The following is a 24,152-nucleotide window of genomic DNA, read 5'->3' on the forward strand; positions in this document are numbered from 1 at the left end:
ATACCATGCAAAACACTAAGCATAACAAAGCTGGTGCTGCTGTGTTAGTATCAGACAAAAAATACTTTTTAAGGTAAGAAATATTACCAGAGACAAGTAGGGATATTTCATATGATAAGGGTCAATTTATCAAGAATAAATAATCCTAAATATGTAAAACAGCTTCAAACTATATGTAGCAAAAATTGACTGAAGGAAGAAATAGACAAATACACAATCATGGTTGGAAATTCCTCCCTCTCCCCACCCCTCTGAGAATCAGTGGGACTATGGAAGATCTAGTTAACCTTTCTAAAACATTACCAAACACTATAACAGTCTTTCTAAGTGCCGTGGAACATTCATCAAGATGTACCATATACTAGGAAGACTTAATAAATTTAAAATAATTGGAACCATATGGAATATATCCACTGATCTTTGAAGAATTAAATTAGATATCAGTAACACAGATAAATCCAGAAAATCTCCAACTGTTTTGCAATTAAACAGTGCACTAACAAGTATGAAGTTATGGAAAAAGCAAAACTAATAGTACTGGAAACCAGAAACAGTGTTTGCCTCAGGGTTAAGGGGTGGGGATTGCTTGGAAAGAATGGGGAAACCTGGGGGTAATGGAAATGTTCTGTATCTTGATTGTATGTCATTATTTAAGTACAATCAAGATATAGAACATTTCCATTACACCCAAGATTAATTAAATGGATATATGCATTTTTCCGATTCATGAAACCAAACAATTAAGGCTGGTATGTTTGATTATGTATATTATACTTCAGTTTTAAAAAGGAGCTGAGGTAGTTACTGGTCCTAGGTCCTCTCAGCCTGGCTTAGGGGGTGGACCATGCTGAGGGGTACTGTCGAAAAACGATGTTAAATTTTGTCTTTCTTCCTTGCAGTATTAGTGACCAGAAGGATGCCAGAGACCGAATGGTTCAGGTTGTGAAATGGTATCTCTCAGCCTTTCACGCAGGAAGGAAAGGATCGGTTGCCAAAAAGCCATACAACCCCATTTTGGGCGAAATCTTTCAGTGTCACTGGACATTACCAAATGATACTGAAGAGAATGTGGTGAGTTCTCCACTGATGTTTTTAATTATCTTAGTACTTAGTTCTTAATGCACTGATTCAAGATTTCATTTTATTTAGGGGCAGATGATAGTGGTAAAGGCACTGATTAAAAGATGTTTACCACCATAGAAGAACAATGTTGTTGGATCAGCATATTTTGTATATAGTGAGCAAGGGAAAAAGAGTGGTGCAAGATGAGGATAGAAATTGAGAAACAATATCATGCAAGTCCTCATGGACCATAAGGATAATTTTATGGCTTATCAAGAACTCATTTTTGTAATGAAAAGGTTATTATGATTATTTTGTGGCAAGTGAATTGAAAAGGGGCAAAAATAGAAGCAAGGAAACCATTGAGGAGATTCTGGCACTATTCCAGGACAATAGTTGATTCAAGTTATATTTTGGAGGCAGAGCTGTTAGATTGGGGGAGGTAAGTTAGAGATGAATCCTTGCATGGTGGGCTGGTGCTATTTACTACAAAGGGAAAGATTGGATTTGGGGAGGGAAAAGTCTACAACTCCAATTCGAAATATAGTGTATGGGGAGTCTCTTAGACATGTAAGTGGACTGTCATAATAGGGAGTTAGAACTTTAAGAGTCTGGAGTTCAAGGGATGAAAAAATAAGCCCATAGCCCACAGTGGTTGGCACATAGTGTAACTCGCGAATTTTTCCTTTGCTGAATGATGCATTACATGTAGTCCTGCTTCCCAGGCAGCCTCTGGAGAAGGAAATGGCACCCCACTCCAGTATTCTTCCCTGGGAAATCCCATGGACAGAGGAGCCTGACAGGCTACAATCCATGGGGCCACAAAAAGTCACACACACTAAAGACACAAGCTGTATGTTTCTGTTCTTAATCATATTACAGACCTGGATAAGTACCTGTTCTGTGCCAGGCTTGGCCCTAAGTTCGGGACATGATCCTTGCTTTCATGCATGTCTTAGAGAGACTTACACAAAGCAGTCATTTCAATAGTGTAATTAAGTGCTGTGAGAAAAGTATATATGAGATGCTTTGTGAGTGTAGAGGAGAGAGCATTTAACCACCTTATGAGGCAGAGACTCCAGTTATTAGATTGTCTGCATATTGTTTGTTTCCACATCAAAAGAAAATGATGTTCTGTTTGCTTGCAGGAGCTAGTTTCAGAAGGACCAGTTCCCTGGGTTTCCAAGAATAGTGTAACATTTGTGGCTGAGCAGGTTTCTCATCATCCACCCAGTAAGTGACAGAGTTCCTCAGCTACATCCACTTTCAAACTATTGTCTAAAGAGGGTCATAGAAAGCTCCATAACTGAGGTCTCTGCACTGTCCTCATGTTTAATGGCTACCTGTGTCTTCCCAGTCCTGTGAAGATTGGTTCCTCATATCTGTTCCTGGTATAAGTTCCAAAGACTCTATTAGCTTCACTGATTAATAAATATAAAAATAAGGGATTTGGGAAGGCAATTTTTAATGCTTCTAAAGTCATCTTTCACATCATGAGCTGTGCTGTAGCGATCTCAGCACCTCTGAAGACAGTTCATATAAAACAGATGTAGTTTCAGTATGGTGCGGTTCCTGGCCCAATGGAAAGAATGCATGTCTTCCCCTGTTACTTGCTGGATGCCATGTTAAGACTGATTATACTGTATGGGTTCAGGTTTGGGCTGGGGCAGCAACATGCTTGCTGATCAGAACAGACCGACCCTTTGTTTTTAAGCCCTGGGATTGGCCTCACGGTTCAGGAAGTTCCTCCCCATGTGGTCCTGAACAGTGGCTTGCACTGGGGGAGACAGGGTGTAAAGGGCAGGTGGGTAATTTCTGACCACATTCAAGGATGTTCTTTGAAAGGTAAAGGATTTCCCCCATGCAGCCAGTTGTTTCTCTGGGTTAAGGGAGTTGGGGGTGGGAGGCATGTATGTTTATGGTGTGTGTGTGTTTATAAATAAAATGAGGCTATATAGTGCACTAACTGAAACAGTTTCTCTTCAGTTTCAGCTTTTTATGCTGAGTGTTTTAATAAGAAGATACAATTCAATGCTCATATCTGGACCAAATCAAAATTCCTTGGGATGTCAATTGGGGTGCACAACATAGGGCAGGGTAAGTCTGTGGGCTTTGGGTGGACTACAAGTGTTAATGGGAGAACTCTATGTCATTCTTATATGTGCCGGTCATCTGTCTAGTAAGAGGAAATGACCCCAGAAAGTCAGGCTGGATGTCATTGTGTGCAGGGAAGCAAGTGTGTTGGGGGTGAGAGCCAGGTTGAGATGCAAGAGTGATTATCCCTAAACTGAATGGAGATTCCATCAGCTGCTTATGTGAGATTCCATCCCTTCTCTCCACAGGTTGTGTCTCCTGTCTAGAGCATGACGAACATTACATTCTCACATTCCCCAATGGTTACGGCAGGCAAGTAGAGCTGGTCCATTCCTCTGCTGTGCAGGCAGTAGGCCCTGCTATTCTTTAAGTTGTGCCCCTCCTTTCTTTCCTCTGAACTGTCAGCCTTACTGACACTTTTGATTTTGCAGGTCTATCCTCACAGTGCCCTGGGTGGAACTAGGCGGAGAATGCAATATTAACTGTTCCAAAACTGGCTATAGTGCAAATATCGTCTTCCACACTAAACCTTTCTATGGGGGCAAGAAGCACAGAATTACTGCTGAGATTTTGTAGGTATTTTGTTTTTCTGCTTTGATGCTCCTTCTGCATCTCTAAAAGTTTTCCTTTTGTCTTGAACTATAACTTCCATCAAGAATTGACCATTTTAATGGTCCTGTCTTTGTAAACTTATATTGCTGTGTTTCATGTCTCTTCCTAAAATCCCATCTCAGAAGGAGACCTAAGAACAATCTGAGGTCACTGGTGGGATTTCCTTCCTAGGAACCTGACTTGCAAATAGGAAACTTTAAGGAGTCTTCCTGGATCTTGTAGAAATAGGAAACTTAAGGAGTCTTCCTGGATCTTGTAGCCAGCCCAGATTATGTATGCCTAACTCATTATTGCTGGATTGGACCATGAGCTTGTCTATACAGTAGACCCTATGATGCCCACTGTAGTGTCTCAAAGCCCTTATTGTCCTTGTTTTTTTTGTGTGCCTTTGCTGGGGAAAAACAGTAACCATTGTATCTTTGTTTGGTTCTGTTTGACGCTCCAGGATTAGATGAAGACATCTGCTGTCCAAGTCAGTCAGTTGGGTTCAGAGCCTGCCTAGACAAGGAGACCCTGAAGGGATTTCTCTGTCCTCAGAGGCCTCACTGGGAGCAGTGTTGCAGATGGCAGACACAGGATTGGCTAACCAGTTTTTTGTGGAGATAATTTAATTTTGATGATAGAATCAAAATCCAGAAAATTCTTGGAAGGAAGGAAGGAGGAAGGGACCATGAACAAAAGATGAAGTTTACTAAGGAACACTGTAAAATCCAAAATATTACTGCAGTCAGAAAATAGGGGCAGAGCTTAGGGAGCAGCACAAGTCACCACTATAATGTGACTGCCCCCCTCAGACAGGCAGGCGGGGGGAAAAAGGATGTCCAGAACAAAGACATGGGTGGGCCTGCTTCTCAGAGTTTCTTAAAGCAACCAGCACCAATAGGAACTGCTAGTGGATTTTTTGGCCAGTCACAGTAATTTATAATAAACTGCCTTCTGAAAGAGTGCATGGTGGGCTTCTCAGATAACATCTTAATATTATGGCCCAGCCTGAAGATGAAAGTCTGGTCTCCATCATTGTATCCTTAAGCAAAGCCTTCCCTGACCCTCATCGTAGCAGTGTTGCCCTTGATCTCCCGTGGTTGCCTGGACATAAGAGCAGTTGTCACCCAGAATTTCAGTGGTAGTGTCTCCCCACTAGACTGTGAAGAGCTCGAGTTTGTCGTCTGCTGTGGTCCCAGCACCTAACATATCTCATACCCAGTTTCTGGGATCTTGAATCCATTAGCAGCATCTTTAGGGCATTAATTCTTATAGTTGGCTCTGAGAAAACCAGTTTTATTAATCTGCATTCACAAATAAAACCAGTTTTATTAATCTACCTTTACAGTTGCTCTTCTGTGTTTTGCTCTGGGTAGGTAGGCCACAACTGACAAGATTCTTTGGTAGAGAAATATCAATTTGAGACTGACACATACGTGTTTTAATGTTTGTTTTTTGTTTTTAATGTAGTTCTCCAAACGACAAGAAGTCTTTCTGCTCAATTGAAGGGGAGTGGAATGGTGTAATGTATGCAAAATACTCAACAGGGGTAAGAACATCTGTTTTGCCACTTCTTTCAGGCTTCATTGAATCGTAGCTTGTCCCTTACTCTGGCTTTCTTCATCTGGAAATTTTAACCACCAAGATGAGCTCTAATGCCATCTCTTCAAGCCAGGCCTTTTCCTTCTTCCACCTTTCCCCAGCAGTACAGGTAGTAAAATGATTTTTACTTTCCTGTCCCCTTAAAATACTCAAGAATAATATATGGCAAAAAGTGCTCAGAGTACTTAACATTAGGATTCGTTGTTTAGCTAGTCCAAGAGATTACATCCCAGTCATATTACATCCCAACACATAGCCACATTGAAAATATCTATTTTTACCAAGAGCCTTTGCTGCTGCTGCTGCTAAGTCGCTTCAGTCGTGTCCGACTCTGTGTGACCCCATAGACGGCAGCCCACCAGGCTCCCCCATCCCTGGGATTCTCCAGGCAAGAACACTGGAGTGGGTTGCCACTTCCTTCTCCAATGCATGAAAGTGAAAAGTCAAAGTGAAGTCGCTGAGTCGTCTCCGACTCTTAGCGACCCCATGGACTGCAGCCTACCAGGCTCCTCCGTCCATGGATTTTCCAGGCAAGAGTATTGGAGTGGGGTGCCATTGCCTTCTCCGACCAAGAGCCTTTACCAAGACTTAAATAATTTAGGCTTTAGATTGCATATGGAATTCATTGTCTACATCACTAACACATTGTGGGATTTCATTATGAAATCTGTTAATGGGAAGAGTTGACTTTTTCTCTTAGAACAATGTGAACAATAAAACATCTACCCACCTTTTCTGTTTTCTAGGAAAATGTAGTTTTTATAGATACCAAGAAGTTGCCTATAATTAAGAAGAAAGTAAGGAAGTTGGAAGATCAGAATGAGTACGAATCCCGCTGGTAAGGAGACAACATAACTATAGAGTTGTTGCAGCAATGCTCTTGCTATTGGCCAGGCATAGGTGCAGGGCCAGGTGGCAGTCTGTATAGCAGGGTGTAACAGAGCACAGGTGGAGTCCGAATGCCTGGGTTCATACGGTGCTCCACCTCCTGCACTGTAACCCTGACTATAAGCTAACCTGTCTTTGCATTCTTTCCTGAAATGGGAACCACCTCAGCTTTGCTATGAGAACTAAATGAGATTATACATGGAGCCTGTGTATGATGCTTGACAAGTGGATGTTGGCTTCTCATCATCTTTGTAGACTCTCTGTATATATGGATATAGATAGATCTCAGAACATCTTTAGGTCTTAACTTAAAAACTTGAAAGAATAAACAGTCTTATTTGCCTGGACTGCCTGTTCATAGTTGTAAGTGGAAATCTATAAACCTTTATGCTCTGCTGCTCACACGAGGGGATCTTAGGATGCCTACTTTTTAATCCCTACGCGTCCTCACTTACAAAGCATTGTTTGGACCAGACTTGTCTAGCTATCATCTTCCAGGCCTTGAGAAGAAGCCAGATCTCCTCCCCCACCCCCAACCTTAAGCCTCTGCAATGCTTCTCTTGACCTTTATTCTCTATAGTCAGACTGCTTCTCCCAGATTCATTAATTCCAGGGGAGTCTTTATGAAATGGAATGTCTCAGCTCCTCTCGTCTCCCATTTAGTTTATTTAATATAAACCGCTGTTCCTTGAGCTTAATATAAGGGACACTGACGCCCTAGAGATGAACTGACAGTCCCAAGGTTATATCACTAGAGGTAGCCTGTCTCAGTTGATCTTTCTCCTCTGTTGTCCCAGCCATATATACAGCTTTCTGCATATGCTTTATTTCCTCCTCTGACAACTAGCGGTGGAATCTTTTGAGTTTGTTTCTGTTTTTCACTCCTGTGCCAGCCTAAGGAGATTTAGTCTGTGAACTACATTTAAAAATTACTTGTATGTAATTTAGTCTGTGAACTACATTAAAAATTACTTGTACTGTAATTATGTTCTAGATGGCTCTAGCCTTTCATTTTTAAATTGCTAACTCCTCTCTCCACCAAGTACTCAGCACCTTCACTTCTTTTCTTTAGCCTTTGGAAGGATGTCACTTTCAACTTAAAAATCAGAGACATTGATGCAGCAACTGAAGCCAAGCATAGACTTGAAGAAAGACAAAGAGCAGAAGCCCGAGAAAGGAAGGAAAAGGAAATTCAATGGGAGACAAGAGTAAGTTTGTTTTGGGGAGCCTGCCTAGATCTGCTAGCTGCTGTTCCCTGAGCTGTCATTCATTCATTTCAAGTGAATACTGAAGTACCAAATAAGCATGGTGATAAATGAGATGAACGTTCATTTCACTGTTGAGGGGGGAGCACATCAAATAATTAAAAGTATGATACAGAAGTACAAAACAAGTGTGTAACTGAATTTCCCCCCTTTCTCTAACAGTTGTTTCATGAAGATGGAGAATGCTGGGTTTATGATGAACCATTACTGAAGCGTCTCGGTGCTGCCAAGCATTAGGTTGGGAAACACAAAGTTTGCTCCTGGTTCCAGGGCAGGATGCATAATTAAGCAACAATCTTCCTTTGGGAGAACCTATTCACTCCCTTCTTATTGCAGTGGTTCCTATCTCAGGGATACTGGACTTTCTGATGCAGATGAACAATTAAAGCGAGCAAAGCTCCCCTTTTTCCTGTCTGTGGCAGTTACAACGTTGATTTTGGTCTTGAGAAAAACTTCAGGTTTTGAAAACAAGATGTCTGCTCCTTTTCCAAATCCCACGGTATAAATCCCAGTCTTAAACTCTGCATTCTAGTACTGCTGTTGAGATATACAATACATGTTTACTAGTTCATATAATCTTGGGTTCTATATATACATATATACATATATATAATATAGCTGATGCCAGATTTTTCATAAATACTGCATTTACTGTAAATATCAGTTCCTCTGAGTTGTTTTAGAAAATTTAGTGTAATGTATTAAAATCACGTGTTAGGAAATTTCATGGTCTCACCTACAATAACTTTTACTTTGGAATTGAACTATTATTAAATTGTATCTAACTCTGGACTGTGGTTTAATTATACTCAATGCTTCTTAAGGCTTCATAAAGTAGTTTTTCCAACCTTTTTTTTTAATGTGCTGATTATTTTTATGATTAGACTTGGACCTAGTTACTTAGCAACTTTGAATACAAAGGCTGGCTTTTTATAGGGACTCTTCAAATAATGAAGGGGGTCCATCCATCCTGTCCCTTCCTTATACTCCTCTGTTCTGTCTATAGCCCCCACCATGCTATTCTTGTTTTAACTGAACTCTCAAATAGTACACATAGGGCTACCAACCTTTTATCCAAAAATATTTTATTGCCTTAGAGAATTTGTGAAGAATGCTTATTTTTAGATCCCCACCCCACATTGAAACAAAATATAATAAAAGGAATGTCACAGCAGCAAATGGCTCATTCTGAAGGGCAATACAGAATTATCTTTATTTTTAAATACATTAAAAACAACAACACAGGTATTAGCACCTGGCATTTAGGTACTAAGAAGACACTAGTTACATAGGGCCTCTCAAGGCAGTCATACAGAACTGGATTCTCAATCTGAGAAGACCAGGACAGGCCAGGGCATCTCAAGACTGCTCCGGCAAGCTTTTTGGTTACATTTGGCCCACCCTGCTCGTTTCTCTCTGCAGCTGCTATAGTAACGCTCGGTCTGTTAATCACAACGGAAGGGGAAGGGTAGTAAATCAAATTCTATGATGCCAGTGCAAAAATTCAATGGAAGCCCTAAGGCAGGAGTAGTGTAACTTCATAAAATTCAAACACTTCAATGCACAGTGCTTCAGGCCAAGGAGACTGCAGTTTATTTGACTATTTTATGGTAGGGGAGAAGGTTAAGTCTTGATGTGAAACCCCTGATATCAACAATGGGGACGGTACAGTCTACCAGCAGAGGAGAAGCTGGCAGGTAAGTCAGCTGCATCACGTCACAAGAAGAGTTTGAATCCTCACCAGAAGGGGTACCATCCTCTTCCAGCTCGTACTTCCCAAATCCAACAACCTGAAAAAGGCCAAAGACTTGAGGTGAGAGAGAATGCTGACCATGTTTGGGCAAAGACCTAGTAGGATCTAGGACACCAACCCAAACTCAGTAAATGGGTGAGATGACAAGCCTGCAAAGGACAGAGCTACAGCTTAGGTAACGATACTCACATGAACACTGAGCATTTTACTTCCTGGTCCTCTGTGGGCCTTGAACCAGTTGACTAGGTCTGATTTTGAGAATGACTTCAGTGCTTCAATCTTAATGGGAGAAGGGAAGATATGAAAGAAGGCTATAAAAAACTAGCAATATATTTATGCAAAGATAGTACTTAAAACACAACACCCTAGCCAGACCTCCTTGGTCCTGCTTATTATAAGCACACTGTTTTATTTTAACATGTTTCAGCTGGCTCCCAACCTTCCAGATAAGGATACAAATGAGCCTGATACACCTTCATGTTTCTTCGCACTGACTGGCCGATAATAAGCAGGAGAGGGTAGCAGATGCTGTAACTACAGCTAAGTACCGTACATGGAGTCAAACCCATTACACCTTAGTGTCACCTCTCAGATACATGGTAAGTATTTACCCTCTGGCTTCTAACAGGAAAACTGCAGAACCTCAAGAGTTGGGCTGAATGAAGCCTCTTTGTTAAATACCTGCTCTGCTTCAGCATCCTTTGGTAGGGTTATAGTATCAGAGCACTGGACTGGAGGACCCAGAGCTCCTTTAAATGGGATTTATTACTTGAGGCTAGAAGTTGTCACAAAGACCTACACACAGAATCCTTAAATCTGGAGAAGGAACTTCATAAACACCAGAAGTTTGCAATTTTCTTTAAGGAGCGGAACCTGTTTTTCTCCCAAACCTAGTAGTGAATCTGAATATATAATACAAAAACGAAAAGGAAAAAAATTATATATATATATAAAAAACTGAATCACTTTGCAACAGAAATTAACACTGTAAATCAACCGTATTTCAATTTTTTAAAAAGTAGATCTGACTGAAATTGGGGGAGCAAGAGTAAGGAGAGTAAGAATACCCAGCATCCTGCTCACTTGGCCACCTGAGACACTACAGTAGCCAGTCTGGAAACAAGATGTAATTTAATAACATCGAGAAATAGGCAAGTAAATAATAACCAACCCAAGATGAGTGCCCCCGGTCTCTCCTCCACACAATATCAATTTGCTTAGAACCGTGTCTCCTGTTAAATCAAGAGTCCCTGTCAGAGCTGTCTTACTCTGAAAACCATGTTACTACCTCATGGGCAAGGCGGTCAAAGAGATACTGCCGAGTCACCACTTCATTCCAGTTCCTGTCCACTTCCTCCCCAAGGTGGGTGTCCTCGCACTCCTTCAGCTTGATCAGAGCTGTGACCTGTTACCGTCAAAGAAACACTCAGGCATGGCATCACCCAAGCATCCTCAGCACACTGAACCCTGTCTGGTCTGATTTGTGATGGACCTGCCAGCATGACGACGAGGGATGGAGCTAGGAAGACGTGGTCAGATTAAGGTGGGCTACAGAGCTCAAGAACCCAGCACACAGTACTCTTAAGACTAGTGTCGAGGGCTTATGCTATGCTGAGTCACTTCAGTCGTGTCTGACTCTGTGCGACCCCATAGACGGCAGCCCAACAGGCTCCCCTGTCCCTGGGATTCTCCAGGCAAGAACATTGGAGTGGGCTGCCATTTCCTTCCCCAGTGCATGAAAGTGAAGTCACTCAGTTGTGTCCGACTCCCAGCGACCCCATGGACTGCAGGCTCCTCCGTCCATGGGATTTCCAAGCAAGAGTACTGGAGTGGGGTGCCACTACCTTCTCCGATCGAGGGCTTGGGTGACCCAACAAAAGACCAAGCCAGCACAATCACCTGGGTGTTGAATGCATCCTCAGTGAGGTTCTCAATCTTCTCCTCAAAGCTTGAAAGGAACTCTTCTATCTTCTTATCAACAACTTCAGAGCTAAAATAAAACATCTTCCATTAAGTCATCACTGACCAGGTCTCAAGCAGAAGGCAAAGGAGAGAACTGGGTCTAAGGCATATTTCCAGGAAAGGCTGAAGTGATCTCCCCTAAGCTGCAGGAGGTAAGTGAACAGTGAAGAACCCCCACCCCTACTCCACTTCTGGCCCAATTCCCTGGTATCCTCGTAGGAAGCAGTAGACAGCCATGCTGACCATTTCAAAGCTGAGGACCAACACGGCCTAGTACCTTGCTTGCAGCCCGAATGCTAGGTCAGGCATCTGCCTTTCTTGTCTTCAGATATGCCTGAAGAGAGGAAGCAGTAGCAAGCCCTGCACAGTCACCATAGGACTTGAGTCAAACCTACAAACCCACTGGTAAGTCCTGGACCAGGCCATGTATGAGCCACCTGCTGCAGCTGTGACTAAATGGGAAGCAAATGGTCAGGGCAAGGATGCAGCCCCTATTCTCTATGCCAAGAAAAACGATAGCTGGGCCCATCATCTCACTTGTTTACTCACTTGTATTTGGTTGCCTGAGTCCCCACGGTGACAGAGAAGCCTAGAATCCCAGATGTGTTCCTACAGGTAGGGTAGACATGGTACCTATGGCCAGAGTGAAAAGTTCTATGAGCTCGGGTACTCACCTGCACCCTGTCCTTGGAGGTACTAGAGAGCAGTGGGAACGGTTTCTGCCCATCCTTACTGGACCCTACAGGTCCTGGAAGAGGATCCATAGATGTTTACTCTTGGGTTAGGGTATCCACCCCTCTTCTGAACTGAGGACCACAAGGCCAGCCTCTTCTCTTGCTAATCTTGAAACTTGACCAAACTGACTGATCATAGTCCAAGATGCAAATTGCAAAAGTTTTGACAGTATGACTCTACCGAGTGTGACTTGGTAGGTATGACTCTTAAGGCCTGGAAGGGCCAAAGAGTGCTGAGACTGTTCAGTCAGTCCAGCTGATCGACTTAAGCCTGCAAAGTAAGCCCCAGATCTTACTTGAGGTCAGTGCTCTTGCCAGCAGACTTACCCAAGGGTCTGCTTGGTTCGAAGGAAGTCAAAACAAGGCTCTTCCATATGCATCTGTAATTCAACATACTACCCATCAGCTCAACTCCTCCCAGCAGAGAAACCTCCATTTCTTCCCCCCAAAGTGTTAACATGTGACCCCCGAGTCCAGCCTCCCTTACTGCCTTCTTAAATAGCCCAGGCCCATTATCCTGGCTAATACTAGGTGAGAAATGCTCAACAACCAGCTCACTTACAAACCACAGATCTCTGACCACTCCCAGGTCCCCAGCCCCCAGGTAGATAGGCCAGTCCTCACAGTTGGCCAGGGGCTCCCGAGTATAGGGACTCTCCTTTATGCAACTTACCACAAGCAGCTCCATAAGAGTGTATTCTTTCAGACTCCTGGCACCTGACTGAGAGGAGAAGCTGATCAGACCAACTGAAAATCCAATGGCTTACAGGGCTTTTTAAAAATATAGCTCTTCTTGACGACCATTTATTCAGGATACTACCCTACTCTCCTCCCCCGCCCCCGCCGCCCCACCCCATACCCTCTACTGTTATACTTCCTGCCTTCCCACAAAACAGGAGGTGTGTGCAGACTGGAATCATGCATGATGATCTGTATTCCCAGCCCTAGCTCAGAACTGCAGGTGGACATGGAATTGAGTTCAGTAATCCCTGACCTGCCAGCTCCTGCCCAAAACACACCAAGGACACAACCTAAAGTCAAGGACTTGCAGAGGAAGATAGGCTCTACAGACAAGGCAAAGATTCAGCGCCAGAAACTCAAGAAAAGGACAAGGTGACAAGTGAGGCCGTGGAGCCCTGCCCAAAGTCCAGGCAGGGATCTTTACGAGGTCAGACAGAGAAGTGATTTCCTCATGTAGAAAACCCAGGACCAAAGCAGCAGATAAAGAGCCCCAGTGTTTGGGAAGTCTGAGATCAGTCTAAACAGACACAGGTCCCCACTGTCCTAAAAGTGAGTGGGACCAAACACAGGCTAGTCTATGGACCAATTGAGATCAGTGCAAAGCTCTTTCTTATTTTAAGCACCATCCCATATCTCCAGAATGCTGTGGAAAACACATAGGATTTGAAGACAGAAAGTATAAATTTGAACTCCAGCTGGTATGACCTCAGGTAAGTGAAGGACCTCAGATTTATCATACATAAAATAGAGGTGATAAATCCTCTCTCTCAGGTGCTTTGAAAATACTCATTATGACTCTGGAAGCCATTCTATTTATTGTATGTTGGTTGACTATGTTTGCTTTTGTCGTATTTTAAAACTGTCCTTTTAACAAATGTCTTCTTGCTCCCTGGAGTTCTGACTGGTGAATATGTAGGGACTTCCAGCCATACTTCAGTTCTGTCCCTCTGGACTAGTGGCTGGGTGATTAATAAAGCACTGTGATTGAAAAAGGATCCACTCCACTGACCGGAGCAGTTTTTAAATGTAATTGCTTCAAGAGGACATATGACCCCAAGCATAAAACCACAGAGTAACCTCAAACAGGCCTTGAAGAGCATAGGATCACTTCCCCCAGACACTGTGGTCCTTCCACCAGTCTTTAGTGTGTAAAAGACACAGCCATGAGGACAGCTGTGTGCAAAGGGGCCACTGACCTGGTAATATACAGTGACTTCAGAGTTGGCGTCACCCCTGTTCAGAGCTCTCACTTTGCACAGGTGGTGGCCACTGGGTAGCTCCACCACCTGGAACTGCACAGGCATCTCCTGCTCCAGAGGCATGAAGTTCAACTTGCTGCAAAACAATCAGTATGGGTCATCGAGGCTGTGCCTTTATCCTCCTATTCCTGCCCCCAAAATTGAAACTCAGGCCTTCTACACTGCCTTCTGAATTGCTTTGTTTATATAACTAACCTCAAATAAACCTACAAGAAGCATCTCCATTACAGATTTAGTAACAACTGAATTTTGGTCTCAAGGTCCTCTTGCTATTAAGAACACATAACTCCTAAAGAGAAAATTCAACTAATACTCACTCAACAACATATTTCAGGAAATCTGTAGATTCCTAGGAGGTGAAAGAGAAGAAAATAGCTATATCAGACTCTACTGTCATTAATTTCACCCCAAACCAACTAATACCAATGTTCTAAGTGCATGGGAAGCCCTGGAATGCATCAGAAAGCAGATACAGTCTGTCACCCAAAATGCTGATCATTCATTCACTGGGTTTATCACTCATTAACTGGGATTATCATTCACTGATTCAATATTGATTATGTTTGTTGAATACTAAGTGGCTCTCAACTGAAGTGGCTCCTTTTCTGTTCTCCCTTGGTGCTGTTTACTGTCCACTGTGAAACTTTCTCCACTGGGGGATCAAACTTAGTTGTCCGGTTTACCCCATTAGGCTGTGTTTTAGAAACCTGGATCTATTAATACAGAGCCTGGCATAGAGTGAGCAACAGAATACACTTGATACTAAGTGAATGATGTATATATATATACATCCCTCAGCCCTCCCCAGCTCCCACTTTAATCTCTAAATTAAACTGTTTCTAGTTTCCACAATTGTCAACAAATGTAACCAGTACCATGTATTTACCAAACCCACTTAACTCAAAATGCGGTCCAATACCAGTAGTCTCTTTCATAAGAAAGTCTTGTCCAGCACTGAAAGGGCCAAGTTCCCTTCTAAACAGACTGTGACGATGCTGGCCTGCCAAAATTACAGAGCTTCCCCTTTAGGGAAGAACTAATAGAATTCCAGAGCGCAGAACAGCATTCATACCTGGCCTGTACCAACAGAACCCTGACACTCACTGTGCTTGTGACATTTCCTTGTACCAGGCCCTCAACAAAGAGCTGGGCTTTGAATTCTCTGACGAAGCTCAGCAGAGACTCAAGGGAAAGGCCATCCATCAAAGCGCGATACTTATCAATCATAGACCAACGGGAATACTCCAGGATTAAAAGCCGAACATCTCTACAGAGAGCAGGGAAAAAAAAGTCTTATTGTAAGAAATGAATCGTAAGGGTATAGGATTGGGTTCAGTTTCTATAGATGATGTGTTTCTTTAAAGTGACAATTTCTATCACTACTTAAGATAGGGAAACAATGTCATAAGCAGCAAAAAGCATTTAAAACTGCATATATAGACTATTACATAGATTATTAGCTCATTGGTAAAACTTATGTTTCAATTGCAAAATAAAACACTTCACACAAGCTGCCAAATGAGTCACAAACCAATATTACTATTTTGATTTCAAATCTCACTAGCATTTATTCATTACTGGAAGTGACCATCATGTATATCTACAATGACAATACAGCATAACTGGCTCTAGGCAAGAATCAGACTAACCCCCTCCCACACGGTAAGCTATTTATTTATTTTTCTTAGTAAGCTGTTTAAATATGGCCAAGTTACCTAACATTTGTGGCTCAATTTCATTTGTAAAACAAGGGAAATAAAAACGCCATACTATTATCAGTTTTGGTGAGAATTAAATAAATACACTTAAAGTTCTTAGATCTAACACATACCAAATCTTCAATAAACAAGTACTATTACTCTACCACATTTTAACAAAGTAGTATTCAGGAGTTATAGGATATATGGGGCTATTTTTAATTATATCAATAGTTCCAGACAACTCTCCTTTCCCATTTATATTTGGTTATTAGTTTTTATAACTTTTTGTGATCAGATTATCAGTTATTACATGTCTGATTCTTAACTACTCCCTCCCCTGCTTTCGAATTTTGGCCATTTATGGTCTCATTATAACTATGTCTAATGCAGGGTATTTACAGATGCCCAGCAAACAGGTCAAGTAGGGGCTCGCAAGCCATGTGCATAAAGGGCTATATCTGCTCAGAGGGGACTTTTTCCCCCCTCCCACAAAGGCTCTACCTGCTGACAGAGCCTTTTTACCCTCAAGAGTGTACTTTTTTCTGATTCACACAAAGGTACCCTATAAGCTACCGCTGGCCCTAGATTAAAGAACAGGCTCTGGTGAAAGGCCCAAGATGACTGCCTATTAGCAGAGGGCATACAGACTGTCCAGAAGCGTTTCTGCTCTCTTCTGCAACCTGACTGAATTCTGGATAGCTGCAGTTGTCAGATAAATGACCTGTTAGGCAATTTAACTCAGCTACTTATCATAACATCCAATACACTAAGCAATTTTGAGCTACAACAAAGTCAGCACTTTTTGAACTATTTTTTACTTAGAAACTAGGAAAAAACACTCTTAACCTTTAGCCTCTAATTAAGTATAGTAGACTGTCTGCAGTCCTCCTCACCGATAACTACTTACACTGAGTTTAGGAACTCTCTAACTCTATGGGCTAGTTTCCTAAAACACAGCACAATTCTATCACATCTGAATTAGCACTGAAACAACAGCCTCACTCCCCACACTTAATTCCAAGGAAGGCATATAGTTTTAGGCCTTCAAAATATAAGCTGATCCCATGTATACCCACTTGGCCAGAGTTTCAGGCTTGATGAGGATGTTAAAGTAGGTCTTCTTCAATTGCTCAGTTATCATTGTAAACACAGCTGGTGTGGAACTGAACTCCGCTAAGTAGTCAATAATAAGTTGAAACAGTAGCTAAGAAGGAAAGAAAGAAACACCGTAAGTGGAGAAACATGTAAATCCACTGATTTTTAGGGGGAAAATGTTTCCCATTGGTTTCTACCAGGGGTTCAATATGATAAAATAGGCATTGTGTGGGACATAAGTACTAATGACTCAAAGAATCTTTTTTTTTTTTTTTTCCCCTTAACCCATGGCTACACCACCTAGCTATTTTTTTTTCCAGTAATTCATTTATTTATTTTTGGCTGTGCTGGATCTTCACTGCTATGTAGGCTTTTCTATAGTTGCAGTGAGTGGGGACTGCTCTCTAGTTATTGTGATCAGCTTCTCACTGCGGTGGTCTCTCTTGTTGTGGAGCAGAGTCTAGGCTGCACGGGCTTCAGTAGTTGCAGCATGTGGGCTCTGCAGGTGCGTCTCCCGGGCTCTAAGCACTGGCTCAACAGTTGTAGCACACGAGCTCCGGGACATGTGGGATCTTCCCAGATCAAGGATTGAACTGGTGTTTCCTGCATTGGCAGGTAGATTCTTTACCACTGAACTACCAGGGAAGCCCCTCCCTCAAAGAATTTTTAGGAGCTAAAATTCTCAATAATTATAAAATCTGAAGGAATAAAAATTTTCTTTTTCATAATTTTCAGAGGTATTTTAAAACATTTTTTCCTTCCCATTAAACTTAAAAATAATTTTATTGAGCATCTCCACTGCCCCAAAATTTGATTTTAACTGGGAGGAGATAATTTAGGAAATAATGACTTTGTATCAACCTGTGCTATCCAGAAACATGTGGAGTCTTCTCCCTTAAAGTCTTTTTATATGCTTCAAAAAGATTTATGGCTTTCTTTAGATAGGTTCTATACTTTTCTTCTTTATTCTTACATATTTGATTGTTTTTCTCAATATTATAGTGACATATTTTTTCCCAATCCATTTCTAAGTGGTTATTACACTACAGGAAAATGAGCCATTGATATACTGGTCTTATGATGAGTCATATCACAAATTATTTTTTAAATTCTAATAGTATTTTGCAAAGAAAAATGCTTTTTCTCTTCCAGGTGTTTTTATTTTTTCACTTTAATACAGTAGCCAGAAATTCTAAAAATAATGTCGACTAATAGAAGTGATGGTGGGTATCCTCGACTCGTTCCTAATTTTAATGTTCAGGATTTCATCAGTTAGTATAACATCTGTTATTGTACATTTAATTAAGATTTTTATTGTGGTTGAGTAACCTCCCTTTATTCCTACTTATTAGGAATGACAGCTCAAATTTATCAAATAATTTTGGGGGCATTAATCACTATATTCATATAGTATTTCTCAACTGACTTTGATATAATGATTTATGTTCATTATCACTATATTCACACAGTGTTTCTTAACTGACTTGTGTTATAATGATTTATAACAGCTTCATAAAACTGAACAACCAACTCTTTGCTTTGCTGGCACTGGTCATGGTCAATTATTCTTCTTGTTATATTTGAACTTAACTTTCAAGTTTTTAGAATGCTTGACTCTGTATTTCATAGGTGTAAATGATCTCTAGTTTTACATATGTATTTATAGTATTTATATAAAGTTTTAATGTTACAGTAGGGAAGCTTCATAAAATGAAGAACCTCAAATACTATGGTTTGTATTTCTAAAAAGCTCTCCAGGTAATTCCAAAACATACCTACCAAATGACAACTACTGTATTTGGCTTTAATATGTTTGGATTTTAAGCTACATTATATTTACTCTTTTGAAGGTTACTAAAATATTCCATGTGTCTCCTCCTAAGAATAATTTTTGTTCCCAGGGGAGACTGACAAGTAAGAGGGTATAAAGAAGAAAACTACTCTTCTCTAGGGTTTTTGCTAAGATATGGAGGCTATCACCTCTTAGCACAGGTCTAATTACTTCCAGGTCCTCTCCTCCAGAATTTTTCTTAGATAAACCCAATTCCCCAAATGTTAATATATGTTCTACCCAAAAAACCAACATATAAAATTTATTGCTGGGTACATTATTTTACCTGGTTCTTGGTATTTCTTCCTTTACTTATGAAGTACTGACAGATGACATTGAAACATATTCTTTACCAAAAGATAAATCACTAACAAGATATAAACTCTGTTTCTTAAGAGTCATAAACTTAGAAGGGAACAAGACACACACACTTGAAACAATGGAAAAGACTGTAAGAAGACAAAGAAAGAACACAGACATCTAAGTTCTACTCTTCGTCAGGGTATCAGGGAACATGTCAGGTGTTTTAAATCTGTCCTTGCACTATGGCATGAAATTACACTCAAAAAAGAAAACAAAGAAAGAGCTAGTCACTCAGTCGTGTCCAACTCTTTGTGACCCCATGGACTGTAGCCCACCAGGCTCCTCTGTCCATGGAATTCTCCAGGCCAGAATACTGGAGTGGGTAGCGTTTTCCTTCTCCAGGGGATCTCCCCAACCCAGGAATAGAATCTAGGTCTCCCACATTGCAGGCAGACTCTCTACTGTCTGAGCCACAAGGGCAGCCCAATTACACTCAAACAAGTACTAAATACCAGTGTTGGCTGCAGAGAAACTGACAGTAAAGAGAAGTATAATCAAGTCTGAAGCACAGGCTGTGCTGTAGCTATTACTAATGTATACAACACTAATAAATGTAATTAATTGAAGAATATATGTTGCTCTTATATGTGGCCAAAGTAAGAATACCTGCCATCAGCCAAAAAAACCATAATGATCTCCAGGCCAGAATATTGGAGTGGGTAGCTGTTCCCTTCTCTAAGGAATCTGTCCCACCCAGGAATCGAACCAGGGTTTCCTGCATTGCAGGCTGAGCTACCAGGGAAGCCCAATAAATACAATTAATTAAAGAATATATGTTGCTCTTATATGTGGCCAAAGTTGGAATACCTGCCATCAGTCAAAAAAACCTAATGATCTATATTAATACATATTTCTTTTCATATACAGCACCTTATGCACAAACCTCTATGCTTGGTGCTATAGGCACAACAAACAAATAGGAAATTTTAAAGTTGTCTGCAAAGAAATCAGAGCACTGTACTTACAGGTAGTTTATGGTTGAATCCTTTCACTCGAATAATTAAACCATGTTCTCCAGCGACCAGCTTATACTCCAGCTGTGCCACATCTGCTTCATAAGCTGGTTCCGCAAGGTTATGGGTAAGGATATTGACAAAGATATCAAAGAGGACCACACTAAGAGTATAAAAATGCAAACAGCATCATTAACTGACAAGAAATAGACAAATTTCCTTCAACTTAGAGGAAGAAACTTCACTTTTATAAAGATGTTAATTCACTACTCCAGAATGTAAACTCTATATACTAACTGAGCTCAAAGGTAAATACAGCTTACTAGGGCTCGGGTTCACCAGGGCATTACAGAACTCCCACCTTCAGCAGTGCTCCCCTAATCTTTTTCATGTCATGCACAAATAGAATATGATAATATTTATGTTGCACAATGGGATAAGTGTAAAATACATGAAAAGCAACTGGCCCAAATGCTCTGGCTATCCCTGTGGCCTAGGTTTTCTTGCCAACAAATTAAAAATCTGAGGGAAGAGAGTAGGGTCATGTTTTTTTGTGTTTTTTTTTTTGGCCATGTGGCATGTGGAATCTTAGTTTCCCAACTAGGAATCGAACCAGAGACTGATGCATTGGAAATGCATAGTCTTAACCACTGGATGGCCAGGGAAGTCCTGTAATGCACTTTTTAGACTGGATATTAATAATGTTAGTGCTATTTGTCAGTTTAAGGCTGGATTTTACAGGTTAAGGGGCAAAAGAAAGGAAGAAATGTAGTAACATTTCCTGAGCACCTCCTATGATTCAGGTACATTTTAGGCTCTCTGACCTCCCACAATACAGCTATCTATATAAACGTGTAAATAATTTGCTAAGAATGAAGTAAAATCAGACTCCTTGGCAGTCTCAAAATACAGGTCAACAGATTCACACTAGTCCTCATTATATACTGGAGGCTAACCCAAGCTTATCTTTAAGGAACTTTCTCAATCCAGTACAAATAAGTGCTGGAGACGGAGCAGCCACAATTCCATCTTAGTGATTCACACAGATAATTTGTTTTGGGCACATAGAAAACACATACATGAGGAGCACAGCTCAAGTACTGACAAAGAGAATGATACAATGATTCAGAAATAAAAGTCTTTCAATAATTAAAATATCTATATCTTCCAGAAAAGAGGACAATTTCTTACTTTGCTGCAGACTTCTGTATCAAAGGTGAGATCAGATGGAAACGTATATATGCTGAAAGAAAAAGACCCTAAATAAGAAACTAATGGCCAGAGGCCTCAAATATTTAGTACATCTGTTATTTTCCCCCAATACGATGATGTTTTAAAAATTCTGAAATAAACCACTAATCCTTAAATCCTCATTACATTTTTATCCTTAAGCGTCCTTAATAAGTATATTTACCATTCCAAATAGTGTCCAGAAGGCATACTTTAATCTATAGGAAAATCACATATATAGACAGATATGCAGAGAGGCCTATGAATACTCTTACTATCAATAGCCTTGGTCAGGAAAAATGCATATAGAGGTATACATGTCAAGAACATTAAGGGAAAAATACCAATGCTCACAGAAAGTTGTATCAGTACTGTTCCAAGGAAGCGGAATAAATGTTAAGAACATTTTTAGAAACTCATAATCTATCCAAGAAAAACTGAGTAAACACCTTCCCAGTGAACTCAAGAATCCCTTAGAACTATAGTACAGTTGTGTCAAGGCTACGGATATGGGCTAGATGGCAAACAAGAGCACCTACCCTTTGATTCCAAGTTGCTTCAGTAAGTTCCTATGCTATGCACAAGAACACAAAATTTAAAAAGCAACACAGTTTGGGCTACCATGTTGAAGATAAGAGCTTCAGAGTCTGGTTAACTGTATATACAACACTTCCTTTAGGCTGAGAAACAAAGAGTACAGGGAGACAGATGGAGGATATTTCACATTTGTAATGCTGGACTTGGCTATCTATCACGTCTAAGAATAATTCCTTTCAGCATACTCTTACTCTTGATTCTCTTTTTAACAATAATGTTCAAAAAACACCACCTGCTGCCTGAGACAGCCAAACACCTGGCTCTGCTTTCATTTAACTGAGAAAAAAAAAATCAAAAAATAATTTCATTTTATGCTTGAATCCTTATTTATTCCCTGGAATCTGTAGTGTACATAAGAATTTCTGTGACAGCACAGGAGCATAGTATGGATCCGACAGGTAAGCCTGGAAAAGGTCTTCAAGTAGAAGGAAAAGAGGAAAGGAAGAGATGTGACAGACAAGAGGTAAAAGGTTGTGAGAAACTGGAGAAAGTTTGGTTATACTTATTTCACTAGTTTTAAGGAGGTAAACATTTTACCTTTGGGGATTTTGAATTTGTTGTCTTTCTTATACCACAGGCAACCTTGTGGAGTATTCACAATTTTAACAGGGTATTCTGTCTCTGGACAATCAAAAGCCTTCAACATGAAATCCGTGGCTAACAAAAGCAAAAGGTAATAAATCACTCAGTTATCACAACAGAATTTCCATCAATCTGTTCTTGGTTTCAGAACTCTAGGTAACTCTTTTTTGAGGCAAAAACATGTCAAATTCAAATGTTAGAGTACAATAAATTAGTAGAACAATACTAAAAAGAAAGTCCTCTTGGCCTTGCTGCTGCTGCTCCTAAGTCACTTCAGTAGTGTCCAACCCTGTGCGACCCCATAGACGGCAGCCCACCAGGCTCCCCCGTCTCTGGGATTCTCAGGGCAAGAACACTGGAGTGGGTTGCCATTTCCTTCTCCAATGCATGAAAGTGAAAAGTGAAAGTGAAGTCACTCAGTCGTGTCCGACTCTTAGCAACCCCATGGACTGCAGTTTACCAGGCTCCTCCGTCCATGGGATTTTCCAGGCAAGAGTACTGGAGTAGGGTGCCACTGCCTTCTCCGCTCTTGACCTTAAACTACATGAACTCTGAAAATCTGTAATTTCCCAAGAGCTGACTAATCTTAACTGTGAGAGGGACCTTTGGTCAAAATAATTGTATAGACCAATTTATGAATGCATTCTTGAATGAGAATGTCATTTACCAATTTACATATTCAAAATTTACATATTTTTGAAAGTTAACAAATAAAACCATTTTAAAGTGAACAATTCAGGGGAATTAAGTATATTCACAATGGTGTGCAACTACCACTTCTTTCTAGCTGCAAAACATTTTTATCAACCCAAAAGGAAACCCCTAAGCACTAAGGAGCACTAAGCAGTTGCTCCCCATTACCCATTCCCCCCTGCCACTGGCGACCATCAACCTGAGTTCTGTGTCTCTATGGATTTACCTATTCTGGGTATTTCAGGTGAAAAGAATCATACATGTAAACCCCTTTTGTCTGTCTTCTTTCATTTACCATGTTTTCAAGATTCATCCATACTGAAGCATATATATCAGTACGTCATTTCTTTTTATGACAGAATAATCCATCATTGTATGTATATGCCATAGTTTGTTTATCCATTTATTCATTATGAACACTAGTTGTTTCCACCTTTTGCCTTTCGTGAATAATGCTGCTATCAACATGCATGCACATGCATTTGTTTGAATATCTGTTTTCTTTTGGGTATATACCTAGGAATAAAATTGCTGGAAAAATGAAATTCTGAGTAAATTATATTTGTCCTAGACCAGTGACTTCCTCACAGTTAGAATTATTTTCTGTTGTAAGCTAGTAGACAGGTTAACACACACATATACCTACCGGGAACAAAACTTCTGAAAATAATACCCTTTCTTTATTTAATGAAACATTTTGCTATTTTCCACTCTGATTTTTTTTAATGCTTTCACAGTTCATTACACTGGGAGGCAACCTGTAGTTTGAAAACCTCTAGAATAATCAGACAAGATAATGGCAACACCTAGAGGGACTGACGTGAAAGCATCAGCTATCATTGACCAGAAAAAGTCCCAGGATCTATGCTTACGTCCTGTTTCCTGCAATCACCAACTGAACAGTCCAGGACAAGTCATTTGGCTTTTTTGAGCTTCAGTTTTATCATTTGGAAAAGTAAGAAAACTGTAATGCTCATCCCAGAGATCAGGTGTTATTTAATATAAGTACATGGATGGATTATGTATAATGATTGATATTTCACTGACCTATGTACTTGTTTTCAGCTGGAAGATGAAGATCTGGATTCAATTCAAAATCACTCTTCCACAGTTCAGCCCAAGAGTTTTCAATATCTGTAGAGACAAAAGACAAA

General features: G+C 40.6%; 2 protein-coding genes across 40 annotated transcripts in view; one reads left to right on the top strand and one right to left on the bottom strand.

Annotated features, from left to right (window-relative positions):
- OSBPL9 (oxysterol binding protein like 9) overlaps nucleotides 1–8,295 on the top strand; it is a 266,637-nt gene extending 258,342 nt beyond the window's left edge. For all 38 annotated transcript variants that reach the window (XM_086387899.1, XM_086387889.1, XM_086387886.1 and 35 more), the window contains 9 exons: nucleotides 900–1,071; nucleotides 2,211–2,295; nucleotides 3,049–3,159; nucleotides 3,405–3,468; nucleotides 3,588–3,728; nucleotides 5,221–5,299; nucleotides 6,099–6,190; nucleotides 7,313–7,448; nucleotides 7,668–8,295. In XM_086387899.1, the coding sequence (XP_086244025.1) occupies nucleotides 900–1,071; nucleotides 2,211–2,295; nucleotides 3,049–3,159; nucleotides 3,405–3,468; nucleotides 3,588–3,728; nucleotides 5,221–5,299; nucleotides 6,099–6,190; nucleotides 7,313–7,448; nucleotides 7,668–7,742 (955 nt within the window). In that variant the 3' untranslated portion in view covers nucleotides 7,743–8,295. The remainder of the gene's footprint in view (nucleotides 1–899; nucleotides 1,072–2,210; nucleotides 2,296–3,048; nucleotides 3,160–3,404; nucleotides 3,469–3,587; nucleotides 3,729–5,220; nucleotides 5,300–6,098; nucleotides 6,191–7,312; nucleotides 7,449–7,667) is intronic.
- Nucleotides 8,296–8,688: 393 nt separating this feature from the next.
- NRDC (nardilysin convertase) overlaps nucleotides 8,689–24,152 on the bottom strand; it is a 97,203-nt gene continuing 81,739 nt past the window's right edge. For both annotated transcript variants that reach the window (XM_086387634.1, XM_086387630.1), the window contains 15 exons: nucleotides 24,046–24,132; nucleotides 22,261–22,380; nucleotides 21,088–21,139; nucleotides 19,909–20,059; nucleotides 16,731–16,858; nucleotides 15,059–15,221; nucleotides 14,272–14,303; nucleotides 13,892–14,030; nucleotides 12,628–12,675; nucleotides 12,282–12,334; nucleotides 11,770–11,853; nucleotides 11,158–11,248; nucleotides 10,547–10,663; nucleotides 9,448–9,537; nucleotides 8,689–9,295 (listed from right to left, as the gene is read on the bottom strand). In XM_086387634.1, the coding sequence (XP_086243760.1) occupies nucleotides 9,098–9,295; nucleotides 9,448–9,537; nucleotides 10,547–10,663; nucleotides 11,158–11,248; nucleotides 11,770–11,853; nucleotides 12,282–12,334; nucleotides 12,628–12,675; nucleotides 13,892–14,030; nucleotides 14,272–14,303; nucleotides 15,059–15,221; nucleotides 16,731–16,858; nucleotides 19,909–20,059; nucleotides 21,088–21,139; nucleotides 22,261–22,380; nucleotides 24,046–24,132 (1,553 nt within the window). In that variant the 3' untranslated portion in view covers nucleotides 8,689–9,097. The remainder of the gene's footprint in view (nucleotides 9,296–9,447; nucleotides 9,538–10,546; nucleotides 10,664–11,157; nucleotides 11,249–11,769; nucleotides 11,854–12,281; nucleotides 12,335–12,627; nucleotides 12,676–13,891; nucleotides 14,031–14,271; nucleotides 14,304–15,058; nucleotides 15,222–16,730; nucleotides 16,859–19,908; nucleotides 20,060–21,087; nucleotides 21,140–22,260; nucleotides 22,381–24,045; nucleotides 24,133–24,152) is intronic.

The sequence above is a fragment of the Bos grunniens genome, chromosome 3 (genome assembly GCF_055505025.1).
Source record: "Bos grunniens cultivar Pamir isolate PY7600 chromosome 3, Bosgru_T2T1.0, whole genome shotgun sequence".
Taxonomy (NCBI): Eukaryota; Metazoa; Chordata; class Mammalia; order Artiodactyla; family Bovidae; genus Bos; species Bos grunniens.